General features: G+C 41.2%; 2 protein-coding genes across 3 annotated transcripts in view; one reads left to right on the top strand and one right to left on the bottom strand.

Moving 5' to 3' along the window:
• Window positions 1-2,864: 2,864 nt before the first annotated feature.
• LOC109081405 (cytochrome P450 3A30-like) lies at window positions 2,865-7,309 on the top strand. Of its 2 annotated transcripts, none has more exons than XM_042717510.1 (13): window positions 2,865-3,024; window positions 3,223-3,316; window positions 3,557-3,609; window positions 3,927-4,026; window positions 4,343-4,456; window positions 5,069-5,157; window positions 5,388-5,536; window positions 5,617-5,747; window positions 5,875-5,962; window positions 6,035-6,195; window positions 6,268-6,494; window positions 6,608-6,770; window positions 6,852-7,309. In XM_042717510.1, the coding sequence occupies exons 1-13, from the start codon at window positions 2,954-2,956 to the stop codon at window positions 6,978-6,980; spliced, it is 1,569 nt and encodes a 522-aa protein (XP_042573444.1). In that variant the 5' UTR covers window positions 2,865-2,953; the 3' UTR covers window positions 6,981-7,309. The 2 variants fall into 2 exon arrangements, with proteins under 2 accessions (XP_042573444.1, XP_042573443.1); XM_042717509.1 differs by having other exon boundaries at window positions 5,872-5,962.
• A 4,033-nt stretch (window positions 7,310-11,342) lies between these two features.
• The window catches only part of LOC109056813 (general transcription factor 3C polypeptide 1-like), a 33,558-nt gene continuing 31,227 nt past the window's right edge, over window positions 11,343-13,673 (bottom strand). Inside the window, 5 exon segments of the mRNA XM_042716023.1 lie at window positions 11,343-11,861; window positions 12,527-12,716; window positions 12,896-12,929; window positions 13,016-13,433; window positions 13,512-13,673. The exon segment at window positions 13,512-13,673 is cut by the window's right edge and continues 120 nt beyond it. Coding sequence (XP_042571957.1) covers window positions 11,631-11,861; window positions 12,527-12,716; window positions 12,896-12,929; window positions 13,016-13,433; window positions 13,512-13,673 — 1,035 coding nt within the window. The 3' untranslated portion in view covers window positions 11,343-11,630.

The following is a 13,673-nucleotide window of genomic DNA, read 5'->3' as shown; positions in this document are numbered from 1 at the left end:
ATGACAAGCTAAAACAACATATGTCATTATTATCGGGTCAGATCTCATTAATAATTGATATCTGGCCAGAGATCAGTATGAAAGACGAGATAAAAATCACCGCTCCGATCAGAGAGTGCAGTCCGATCGTGCTCACAATAAAAGCATTTTTCTAGTTTTTTAAGAGCTTTTAAAAATAGTATATTACAGCGATTGCACGCAATCCACCCATTAGAACACAACAAGAGCTAAATTCTGGTGTTTTTGAGCTGTTTAAGTGTATTTGACAGCACTAGGCGTCCGTTTTCTAAACACTGGAAGGGGGAAAAAGTCTACACACAGAAACTATAGCCTTTTACATTAAAACACTACAGCGAATCAGTACAAAACAACTAGAAGAATATATTATAGAGATTAAAATGAGTGCTTGTGAGATATTTTTGTCTAAGGGCAGAATAACACATTGCATCGATCTCTCGAGTTACAGAGGACGCTGATTCTGGCTTTTCAGCGCAAGAACGGACAAATCACATACAAGATTATTTCAAAATACATAATAGCTTGGCGAATATAAATGAAAACAGCCACGTGAACATAAACTGTAGAGAAATAAATCGGAAATGGATCATGATACTGGATTTGAATATTAAAGTGACTGCATTTACCAGCTTCTTTCTGTTTTCAATTTTAATCTATAAAAAACAGAAAATCATTCGTCTTGGCTGCTTTTTTTTGTATGTCTATATTTTATATTGTCAATAGTAAATATTATGAAAACAATAACTGTTGTAATTTTGTCATCATTATATAGTTTATGTATTATAATTGCAAAAAACAAAAAACAATTAAGCAACTCACATAGTTATCATTCATCACTGCTTAAAAATGTAAGTTGAAAAATAAACTCTTAATGCATTTAATAATATACAGAATCAGTATATTCGATTTTAATGTGGGTATATTATCAGTGAACTAATCATTAAATATTTGTAATCATTCAAAAAATATTGGCCCCTTTCATAATGTTGTTCATAAATGAAGGCCACAATGCTAATGTTGTCCACACGATGGCGCCACAGGATAGCAAATACTTCAATATCTGTTCAAAGATTTTAAAATGTTTCATTTATGTGCATAAATATAAAATGCATATACATGCATTCTATTTTCATAAACTTTAATGAAGCCCAATCTAGTATTTATGCAAAAACTGTAATCTCCTAAATACCATTACTTTTTTCTTATTTTAATAGTATTGACAACATATTTCTCAAGTTATCACACACAAAGTGAAGAAGGGAAACTATATCAGTTATCTGTTTTCATACTGTCAATATAATAGTACTCACATAAGGACTCATAAGCTGTTGTCATAGCCTAGGCTTTTTATTAGAACAGAAAACAGCAAGGGTCCATAGAAAAATAGTGGTGTAGGTGTTTTTTTTTTTTTTTTTTTTTTTTTTTTTTTTGCAGCAAGGCAGCTCAAGAACGTTGGACACACAAGTATTGTGGCTCTTTTGCCCCAAGGCCAAGCCAACATCAAAGTTAGTTCACTAACTTTACGTTCTAGTTTTAATTTGTTATCATAATCATAAACACTGGTTTGTAGCACATATATTTTTAGTACATGCATTCACAGAAAAAAACTTAACTAATTATCAGCTGTACAGTAAAAATAAAAAAAAATAATAATAGTATTTTTTAATGATTGTATATTCACTATTCCTCATGTGCAAGAACTGCAATGTAAATATAATTATACTTTTAAGTACCCCAGCATTGTAGGTGACTTTTCATGTGTGGCAGATAGGAAGAGTGTCTGGGAAACCTGTTTGGAAACAGTCATTATCTAGGTCAGATTGCAGTTGTTGCATGAATGAAACACATCACCTGTATCATCTAACAGGTTGTTTCCCACATTCCCAGGAGAACATGCCCAGACCTGCCCCGGGAACGACTGCATGCTCATAAACACGCAACCTGAGAGCCGTCAAACATGAGCCGTTCACTCCTCCTCCTCCATTCTTCTGCACAGAGCGGGAAAATAGTTTCTTGAATGAGGACTGGTGTCGGTGGACTCTGGTTTCTGTTTGCACAATCAAATACAGTTTAGAGAGAAAAACTGGATCACACTGGATCACACTGCTGGTTTCTATGACTGATGGCGAGACTGTGAACCCCTGCAGATGCTGTGTTTACATACGGCCAAAGCAAATGAGTCATTCAAACATATTCATGTACACATGCTAATCTTATCAAGCTACTCAAGCTCACTCTATAGAATAAGTACACACCCGCCAACACCATGATGTCATGTGCGTGTCAAAACCTCATTGCGGTCAGTGACTGATTGATAGAAGCTGAAAACATGACCATTATCCAAGAAAGAGGAGCCATAAAATACGAGGCCAAAGAGTCACACACTAAAACACACACTAATTTGGTTTAAAAAGACTCGCGCTGAATATGTCACATTCCGACTTCAGGTTAAAGAGATGAAATAAACATTTCATTACAGCAGTGCATCTGTGAACACAGTCCAGAACATCACAGCTTCAGCTCCGTGAGAATCCTGGGGGAAAACTGGTCAGATGCTGCTTCAGGAGACATGATGTTTCTTAGTTATATTTACACAATACTTACTTTAACATTCATATGATGAGTTACATTTACATAATAGTCACGTTGACATTTACAAAAACTACATTAAATTACATCGAATTTGACCAATCTATTTGGCTATGTAACAGAATGAATAAAGTCTGAGAAGTATTTAGTAGTTGTTAGACTAGTCCTGGTGGTTTATGTAACCCTGATGGTGCAGCAGTGAGTGTGTTCAGAGGTGAGCGTGACGCTGTGGGAGGGTTTGTGAGGCTCTTCTCCACTGGTTAATGTGTAATCTGAGAGCAGAATAAAGCTGCTGCTGCTGCTGCTTGCTGCCAGTGTTTCGTCTGAGCGTCCCGGAGCAGGAACCATGAGCTACGGTCTGTTCTTCTCCGCTGAAACATGGGCTCTGCTCATACTGTTTGTGACACTTCTGTTCATGTAAGTGACGCTCTGTTCAACTGAAGAACTAGTTCTAGTCCTGGAATGTTAATATGAATGAGTCAGTAATGAGTTTGAAGAATTTCATTCGTCTATCAGTTTAAACACAAAAGCAATCAGTAGCAAAATCTGCTGCTGTTAATGTCATAATATCTGTCTAAAAATATGTTATTCATTTGGTTCTGATGTCATTTCTAGATATGGATCCTGGCCTCATGGTGCCTTCAAGAAGCTTGGCATCCCGGGGCCCAAACCTCTGCCGTTCTTCGGAACCATGCTGGAATATAGGAAGGTGAGTCTATAGTTTCAAAGCAGCATGAGTCTGATATTGTGTTAAACTGAGCTTTGGACACATTTGGATGTTGATGATCTCCTGATTCTCCGTCAGTCTTCAGTTCAGATCCGCTCGCTTTATTGAAGGAATGTGATGTGAATCTGGATGTTGTTACTTCAGCTTCATAGTCCTCTCGCAGTGTTTCTTTGATGACTCTTTGGATTCGTCTCTAAATGTGAACACATCTGTCATTTTCAGGGGTTTCACAACTTCGATGTGGAGTGTTTCAAGAAGTACGGACGAGTCTGGGGGTGAGTGTGAGAAGATGAAGCCTCACAGATCAGTCTCAAAGAATCAGTTCAGAACATCTGACACAAATGAAACAGAACTGATTCAGATGAACGCCAGTCTGAAACTATATGACAAATATGATTGAAGGTTTAACACGGTCTTTATGAGATCAGTGACAAGCTTCATAAGATCTGTAATGAAGAATCAGAGCAGACGATGATGGTCATTATGACATACTGAACGTCAATCAACGGTTCAAACTCTGGTGAAGTCATGATTATAATGAACTGAATGATTCTTCTGAATTTTATGTTAATATTGTTTGTGTTTCTGGCAGTATCTACGATGCGAGGCAGCCTGTTCTGTGCGTCATGGACCAGTCCATCATCAAAACCATCCTGGTTAAAGAATGCTACTCTCTCTTCACCAACAGAAGGGTAAAATCATCTTCATTCTGAAATTAAATCAGCCTCATCAAATACTGATTTGATCTGCCCTGAATGTAGAGTGATGGACCGCGCTGATGGACAAAAAAGGAAAGGTTATATTTGCTCACAAAGTAAGAAAATGCGAAGGTTTTTCAAGCAATTGTTTTAAATCACCGTGTCCACTTTGGGGCTCTATAAAATACAGAGGGACTTGAGCAGAAAATGAGATTCTTTCAGTTCTAATAATAATAAATCTGCATGACTGGAATGTTTGTACGTGTTTGTGTTTGTGTTGTGGTTTCATCTGGGTCTTCTGAAACGTTAGGACTTCCGTCTGAACGGGCCGCTGTACGACGCCGTGTCCATCGTTGAAGACGACGACTGGAGAAGGATCCGCAGCGTCCTCTCTCCCTCCTTCACCAGCGGGAGGTTAAAGGAGGTGTGTAAGTCTGGAGCCACTCACACATACATGTCCTCTTCTGTTCAATAATGCCACAGATAAACCGTCAGTCATCTGAGAGAGAAACCCAGACTGGAGCTGAACTGAGCAAATGATTCACATTATACTTCATTCATGCTTCATTCTGTTATCTTTATCTGTATCCTTCTCATGCTTTAATAGTCCTCTAACAGTTAATATCTCTAGTGATTACGTTACAGTACTGGCAAGATTTCAGCTCAAGATACAGAGTCGTTCATGCTGAGCTGCTCAGAGCAAGTGATACACATTAGGATTTATTGATGATTTATCTTCTCTTTATCCGTGTCATTCTCAGGCTAACAAGTGTTATAGCTGTAGTTAATATCTCTTATCTGAAGCAGAACTTGAAGGCAGTAATACTATGCTGCGGTACAAAGATTCAGTACAACATGAATTCAGTTCATGAGATAAAATGACTCGTTTGAACTACAGAATGATTCATGCTGAAATGCTCATGCTGAGGATGTGTGTGTTTGATTGTATTAAAATATACCTGTTACCTGTGTGTGATGAAGATGGTTTGAGTTGACAATGATGATGATGATGATATACTGTCGTTCCTCGCACTAGATGTTTGGCATCATGAAGACTCACTCCCACATTCTGGTTGATAATCTGTTGGGGAAAGCGGCGAGGGGAGGAGAAGTTGATATTAAAGAGTGAGTCTTACATAATATCACATATGGCCTACTGTTATCTGAATAGATAAGAACAGAGCTGCAATAATATCACTGTAATTACAGGCCAAAGGTGTTCAAATGCCTTACCAATAACCTATAATAACCTATATAGACTGATAATATTAATGGAGAACATTCACTATTTATAGAGAATATAGGTTATATGTTTATCAGATGACAATAGCTCTCTGTGGTCTGCATGTGTTCAGGTTCTTCGGGGCGTACAGTATGGATGTGGTGACCAGCACGGCGTTCAGCGTCGACATCGACTCCCTCAACAACCCTAAAGACCCATTTGTGTCCAACATCAAGAAAATGTTGAAGTTTGACTTCCTGAACCCTCTGTTCCTGTTCACCGGTAAACAGCTCAACTAGTCCTGTCAGTTCAACAGTGTGAAGTGTAGGAAATGTTGTGACCCTTTTCGATTTCTTCCCCAGCTTTATTTCCTTTCATCACCCCTGTCCTGGACAAAATGGATTATGCCTTCTTCCCAACATCTGTGACTGATTTCTTCTACGCTGCCTTGAAGAAGATCAAGTCTGAAAGAGTGGCCAAGGACCACAAGAAGGTACGACAAACACTTCATACGAACAACTCCAAAGTCATGGGTTCAGTTCCCAGGGAATTCATTATAATTGATAGAAGCATCTGCCAAATGCATGAGTGTAAATATAATCGCGTGCATCTTCCAGCAGAAGCGAGTGGACTTCCTGCAGCTAATGGTTGATTCTCAGACAGAAGGGAAAACTGAGCATGGAAGCAGCGAGGAACACACAGAGAAAGGTGAAGCATCTCAGAGAGTTAAGATCTTGTACTGTATTTGAAGAAACGTTCCTCACATGGTGTCCTGTGCAGGTCTGAGCGACCACGAGATCCTCTCGCAGTCCATGATCTTCATCTTCGCCGGCTACGAGACCAGCAGCAGCACTCTGTCCTTCTTCTTCTACAATCTGGCAACCAACCCAGAGGCCATGAAGAAACTGCAGGAGGAGATCGACCAGACCTTCCCTAATAAGGTAGAGCTCGGAGAACTGAGTGAATCTGTACGTGAGAAGAGTTTGAGAGGTTAAGCTCTGAACTGTGTTGAAGCTCCGGTGGACTATGAAGGCGTCATGAACATGGAGTATCTGGACGCGGCGCTGAACGAGTCTCTGCGGCTGTTCCCCGTCGCTGGTCGACTCGAGCGGGTCTGTAAGAAAACAGTGGACATCAACGGTCTCCTCGTCCAGAAAGACATGGTGGTGATGATCCCCACATACGCCCTCCACAGAGACCCGGATTACTGGAGCGACCCGGAGAGCTTCAAACCCCAGAGGTCAGGAACCACGAAACACAGCGCTGTAGAGAACTAGAGCCAGATAAACACAGACCTGAGTTCACACTGAAACCCAGCATCTCTTCAGAGTAACTGCTTCTGCTTCATTCCAGGTTCACTAAAGACAACAAGGAGTCGATCGACCCCTACATGTACATGCCCTTCGGTCTGGGGCCCAGGAACTGCATCGGGATGAGGTTCGCTCAGGTGACCATGAAGCTGGCCATCGTGGAGATCCTGCAGAGGTTCGACGTCTCTGTGTGTGACCAGACTCAGGTGAGCAGACGGATCCTCCACTCGGTCTCACAGGAGGACTGCAGTCCTTCACTCACGCTCACCTTCTCTTGCTCTTCACAGGTTCCTCTGGAGCTCAGCATCAGCGGTTTCCTTGCTCCCAAAGAGCCCATCAAACTCAAGCTCAAGCCTCGGAAGGTTTCCCTCTCAGAAGATACCTGTAACAACAACACATCGTTGAGCAGCTCCTGAACCAGCATTCGTCAGCAGCTTGCTTCTCTTTCAGTCCGAGGAGGAGGTTTGATTGGTCTTTTAAAAATAAAAGAATAGATGTAGTCTCTAGTCTTCAGTGAAGAGGAGGATTCTCTGGGTCTTTCAGACTCGGACTGAGAGACTGGACAGGTTCTGCTGTCATCTGGGACTTTCTGAGAGTGGAAATAATGATGCCATGAGATTTATATTTAGAGGTTTTTACTTTTGTGATGATTGAGAAAACAGATTAGATGAGGTTAACCTTGAAAGAAATGAAATGGAAATATGAAATGAAATGTATCAAATCAATTAAAGTCTGCAGATATGTATCTGATGTGTGTGATGTCTCTGACTGTATTCACTGTACAACACAACCTTACATTATGGGATTTGCTTGAAATGTGGCTTTGTTTAAAGAGACTCTGGTGCCTGTTTACACAGTCATACAGAGTTTAAATAATAATTCAGTGTACAAAGAGATAATTACGCTGTATTATCACCAAATATTGGATTAAATCTTTTTGATCATGAACACAAGTGTGACTTTGTGCCATTTTGTACAAGATAAAACATCTCAAAACAAACTTCTTTGTTAAACATTAAAGTGCAATACTGTTATAAACAGTGCATTTCTTCATATTTTATGTAAAATTTCTACTAATAATCCACAAATTAATAAAAAGATTGGAATCCAATATTTTGTGATAATATACCATAATGAGCGATTTATAAGCTATTTTATTTTAGGATGGTCTTTTTGGACCAGGAACACTACACTAAAACAACAAAGTGGGAAATAAATCCCCCCAAAATACAAAATTAGTCCAAAATTTTTCTTAAGCTGTTACAGTATGTTTTAGTCGAGGATAACATGTTGTTGTTATGGAGCTGCTCAAACTCCTTCTGCAGGATACTGACATGATGACCTGATGTGTGGGTCAAACCTCTGAGACGTATACACAGTACAACTCCATCGCTATCAGTCACTGAGTAACAGAAGGCAGCAGCTTGAGGATTTCAGGAAAGATGGACCATAATCCAACACCAGCATCTATAAAACACACTCCTTTGAGCTAATAAAACTCCAGCAGCACTTTGAATTTGCCACATTCTGATTCAGTTACACACTTGAGGTTACAGAAATGAAATATACGTCAGCTCAGTGACGTCTCTGTCTGGAGCTGCAAACTAACATTACAGACTCTAGAACGGAGCAGAGTCACAACACACACATCTTCAGATCAGATCAGATGCAGCTCTTTCACAGCTGCCCAGGACAAACTCAGATCTTAAACAGTTCATGTGATGTGTGTTTGTGGTGGGATCAATGAGTTCATCTCAGTTCAGCAGTGATTGTGAGTGTGTTCAGAGGTGAGCATGTGTTTGTGAGGCTCTTCTCCACTGGTTAATGTGTAATCTGAGAGCAGAATAAAGCTGCTGCTGCTGCTTGCTGCCAGTGTTTCGTCTGAGCGTCCCGGAGCAGGAACCATGAGCTACAGTCTGTTCTTCTCCGCTGAAACATGGGCTCTGCTCATACTGTTTGTGACACTCTGTTCAACTGAAGAACTAGTTCTAGTTGTTTCTTCATAAAAATCCACACAGAAATCTGATAAATGTGAATCTATTAAATTTCCATATGAGATATATTGTCATGAATTAAAAACATGGAACATGAAACTGGAATAATTTCATATATTAACATGCATATTTAGTCCATACAAATGTATTAGAATACAGATTTTTGGCATACATGTTGTTTTAATAAATTTGCATAAAATAAGATTTCAGCTCAAGATACAGAGTCGTTCATGCTGAGCTGCTCAGAGCAAGTGATACACATTAGGATTTATTGATGATTTATCTTCTCTTTATCCGTGTCATTCTCAGGCTAACAAGTGTTATAGCTGTAGTTAATATCTCTTATCTGAAGCAGAACTTGAAGGCAGTAATACTATGCTGCGGTACAAAGATTCAGTACAACATGAATTCAGTTCATGAGATAAAATGACTCGTTTGAACTACAGAATGATTCATGCTGAAATGCTCATGCTGAGGATGTGTGTGTTTGATTGTATTAAAATATACCTGTTACCTGTGTGTGATGAAGATGGTTTGAGTTGACAATGATGATGATGATGATATACTGTCGTTCCTCGCTCTAGATGTTTGGCATCATGAAGACTCACTCCCACATTCTGGTTGATAATCTGGGGAAAACAGCGACGCGAGGAGAAGCTGTGGATATTAAAGAGTGAGTCTTACATAATATCACATATGGCCTACTGTTATCTGAATAGATAAGAACAGAGCTGCAATAATATCACTGTAATTACAGGCCAAAGGTGTTCAAATGCCTTACCAATAACCTATAATAACCTATATAGACTGATAATATTAATGGAGAACATTCACTATTTATAGAGAATATATCAGATGACAATAGCTCTCTGTGGTCTGCATGTGTTCAGGTTCTTCGGGGCGTACAGTATGGATGTGGTGACCAGCACGGCGTTCAGTGTCGACATCGACTTCCTCAACAACCCTAAAGACCCATTTGTGTCCAACATCAAGAAAATGCTGAAGTTTGACCTGTTCAGCCCTCTCTTCCTGATCATTGGTAACGTCTCAACAGAACACGCAGAAATCTCTGTGGGCTGCCATATTACAACAGTGACCAGTAATTCATTTATCTAATTAATAGCACATTAATCACCCAGTGAGGAGAGCAAAGCATTGAATAGACATTACAAACAAGTAGCTTTAGAGAGAAACATTTTGATTCAACATTGCATGAAAAATTATAATAAATGGGTATTGATTTTTTTAAATTGAATATTGAACTACAAATTGATTAAAAAATTAAAATGATACGCTCTAAATATGAAACTAAAGCACCTGTAGGTGGCGCTGGGTCTTAGAGAACCAGTCAATGAATCGTTCATTCTGACACATTCAGAAACAAAGACAGCTTGTGTGAACGAGTCACTGAATCATTCACTCACTCCGTTTGATCAAATATATAGAATAAATATATATATATGTATTACTCATTTAACACATAATTTTTCCCCCCAAACTTAATCATACCAAATTAATAAAAATAAAAGTAATAAAAACACAAAGCGACACATTGCCACTTGTGACAGGTTATCCCGATTCATCTTGAATTGGTGGTTTTGACAGCCATGCGCTGCTCAATGCTGTGGCATCGATGAGAATTTACGGATTTATTAGTGTGAGAGTCGAACAGCATCGTGTTGATCGTCCAGCTACAGGTTTTTAAAAAGCTAACGTACTTTGCAAACATCCTGTTTTTCAAAAATTTAATAAGAATAAGTGTTTTTGATAGTGGAGATGGAGGTTTTTAAGGTGCTAAAGTAATTTGAAAAGATTATGCAGACGGACGTGAGCCTTCAAATGAAACTGTCACCAGAGCACGTTTTTTCACTTCCTGTAGAAGCGAGTGGACTTCCTGCAGCTGATGGTTGATTCTCAGAGGGCAGGGAAACCTGAGTGTGGAAGCAGAGAGGAACACCTGGAGAAAGGTGAAGCGTCTCAGTCCTCTCACGTTCTGTTTTATTTCCAGTGAAACCCAACAAAATCTATTGCAAACCACAGCCAATCAGAACAGTGTGTGGGCGGAGTCTCTCTGCATGTGCATGGCTCAGCGGTGCTACACGAAGACGTTTTCAACTAAAAACAGAACACTTTTTCAGTATTTGGACGGTATTAACACGATGATGGCATTTTGGGGCCTGAAAACTTTTGGTAACGAGTTTCAAAGTGCAAGTTGGGCTTCTTTAACACTGCTACCAGGGGACCCTCGATAGGGCTAGTTTTGAGTAGCATTGGGCGGGTTTTGTTGTGAAAATCTGGCAACGCTGATCGCCACCTACTGGCCTGACATTAATAATACAGCATCTTCTGTGTAAGTGTGAACGGGGGATTTGTTTTGACAATGTCTGAATGCAAAACTTATCTGTATTGTGCAGATGTAATGGAACTAGTAGATCAAACGAATAAAAATTAAACATCAAAGAGTTAGTTCACCCAAAAATGAAAATTAGCTTGTGTTTTACTCACCCTGAAGCCATCTTAGGTGTATATGACTTTTTCTCTAATCACTAAAAATACATATTCAGTGACTCTTATGATCTTTGTCATGATTCATGTTTCAAGCTGACTGAAGAAGAATCATGTTTAGGGGTTTGCTTTGTGACGGTAGGACCAGAAGAAATGAGATTAAGCTGGTGAGAAATGATATGAACATCTGAGGAAATTACAATTTGATTTAAGAGATGGAAGTCTGCAGAAATGTATCTGATGTGTGTCGTGTCTGTCAAACACACTTGACACGAGTTATATTTTCACAAGCTCTTGCTATTTATTAGTAAGAATGAAACACAAGTTTAAAAGAAAATTAACTTTATAAACAGATGTGGCGTGATTAATCTCCAGAAATGTCTACAATAAAGCCAGTTCCCAGTGGGAGACCTTCACACAACTATTTCTCAACTGTTTCGAGCTGCTTCAGATCCTCTTCCTCTGTAACGTTCACATTCAGCATTTCCTCATTGTTTATCAAAATAAATAAAAAAAATACAACAGCTGGCTGCTCAGAAAACATGTTTAACTGAAACACGATCAGCCTCACGAGCGCAGACACAGCTGCACCCATTTGTTCCAGTTGAGCTCGTGAGGAAAGACCCGCGCCAGTCTGAGCACGCAGTCCACCGTCGGCTCGTAAAACACCGTCCCAGCGTCCCTCAGGCTGACCTCGGCCTGACCTTTGACCTGCGGCACTCTGGGCTTGGAGAAGAGCGACGGTTTGTGCTTCTGGACGGTGTAGCGCTTCCTCACGCAGCCCACATCCACCAGGACCTGACCACACACACACACACACACACACACACACACACACACAACTTCTGTGAGAACATGAAGTGATCAAGACACTACCAGAGACACAGGATCAGGGTTAAATGCTGCATGTGCATGAAACCGTATCGCCTGCACACATTAAGCATTGCGGTTTAAATACAAGTGATTTAAAGCCGCTGAAAGGCAATCAGCAGAAAACAGAACTGCTCTCGCTATAAAATACCCGTCTTTGCAAGTATCCTCGTAAACACAACAGGTCGCAAGAGAAAGTGAACAGCTGAGAAAGAACACACGGGTAACTGTGTACTGAATCCAGGAAGCTCTTAAAGTGACAGCAGCCTAATATTCCTGCTGTCTGTCATTCATGTTGATCAAACAACAGAGAGAAAATCTCTCTCTGCTCTACACTAAATCAGTTTTATTACTTTAAAAAGAAGAAATATATATATATATACAGTGTAAATAGCATTTCTTATTAATCTGTTGTACTGTAATTAGTTTCTTATTTAATCGTTGACTGTTTACTTGTCTCAAGTGAGCTTGGGTTTATTATTATTATTATTATTTAGGCTAGCGTTAGATTTTTGTGATTTTGACGCTGGTGAAAAAGAACTATTTGGTGCTGTGGACTGAAATGAATGAGGGTGGTGTAGGGTGTAGGTCACCTGCAGCAGCTCCAGCACCACCACAGGCTGCAGCACCTGACTGTAGTGCTGCAGCAGCTGGGACTCCAGCAGCGCCGGGCTGGACATGATGTGCAGCAGCAGAGACTCCAGCATGCCTTTACACACGGGCCGATTGAGCGAGCCGTCCACCACACGCCACGGCCGGCTGACGAACCACACCGACCCGCTGCCGGACACACACACACACACACACATCTCAAGACTCTGATGATCATCAGCATCATAAATACTACAGTTCTCCCATTCAGTGCCGGTGAAGTTAACCCAACTATGACGACTTCTGCTGCTGAGAAAGCTCCATCAGAACCGAGCATCCCAGAGATCTGTGTGAACGTGTGTGTGACTCACTGTGTGTCCTGATCAGCAGCTCCTTCAGCTCCGTCTGAAACAACAACAGAAACATCAACACACACACACACACACACACCATGAACCAGAGTCAAAACACCTCAGAGCCCAAACACACACCTTTCATCTGAGAGGAGGCGGGGCCTTTGTCATCTGACATATGCTGTTCTGAGCCTCCATCATCTTTATGGACCGCCTCCTCCATAGCAACCACCTCCTCAGCATCAATCTCCATGGACCGATTTTCAGCTGTGTCTGTGGAAACAGGTCCCATGGCAACAGTCTGATTGACAGCTGTGTCCGTGGAGACGGGATCCTCAGAGACTGACTCCTGTAGTTCTGATTCCACGGCCCGTCTCTTAGCAGGTGGGGGTGTGTCGTGGGCGGAGTCGAGGGTGGGGCTTCTCGTTGGGGAAGCCTGCTGCATCTGCACACTCCCACACCTGCTCTGTAACAGCCAATGAGACGCGGCCTCTGCACACACCAGCCTCTGGGAGAGAGCGCCCGCCTCCACCAGCTGCTCCCCGTCCACCAGATCCTGCACACACACACACACCTGCTCTGTAACAGCCAATGAGACGCGGCCTCTCTCATCACTGGTTCGTCTCTCTCTCACCTGTATGTACTGCAGGAGTGTTCTGCTCCGCCCATCCTCAGGCAGGTCCAGGTGTAAGAAGCGCTCGCAGAGGTCCTGTCTGTCAACGCCAAACTCCGCCCCCTCCTCCACGGCGCGCCTGATCTCCGTCACCGCCTGCACATCCTGCGCTCCGTATCCCAG

This window comes from Cyprinus carpio, chromosome B1 (genome assembly GCF_018340385.1).
Source record: "Cyprinus carpio isolate SPL01 chromosome B1, ASM1834038v1, whole genome shotgun sequence".
NCBI lineage: Eukaryota > Metazoa > Chordata > Actinopteri > Cypriniformes > Cyprinidae > Cyprinus > Cyprinus carpio.
The sequence above is the reverse complement of the archived record's forward strand: the minus strand, read 5'-3'. Positions and strand labels throughout refer to the sequence as shown.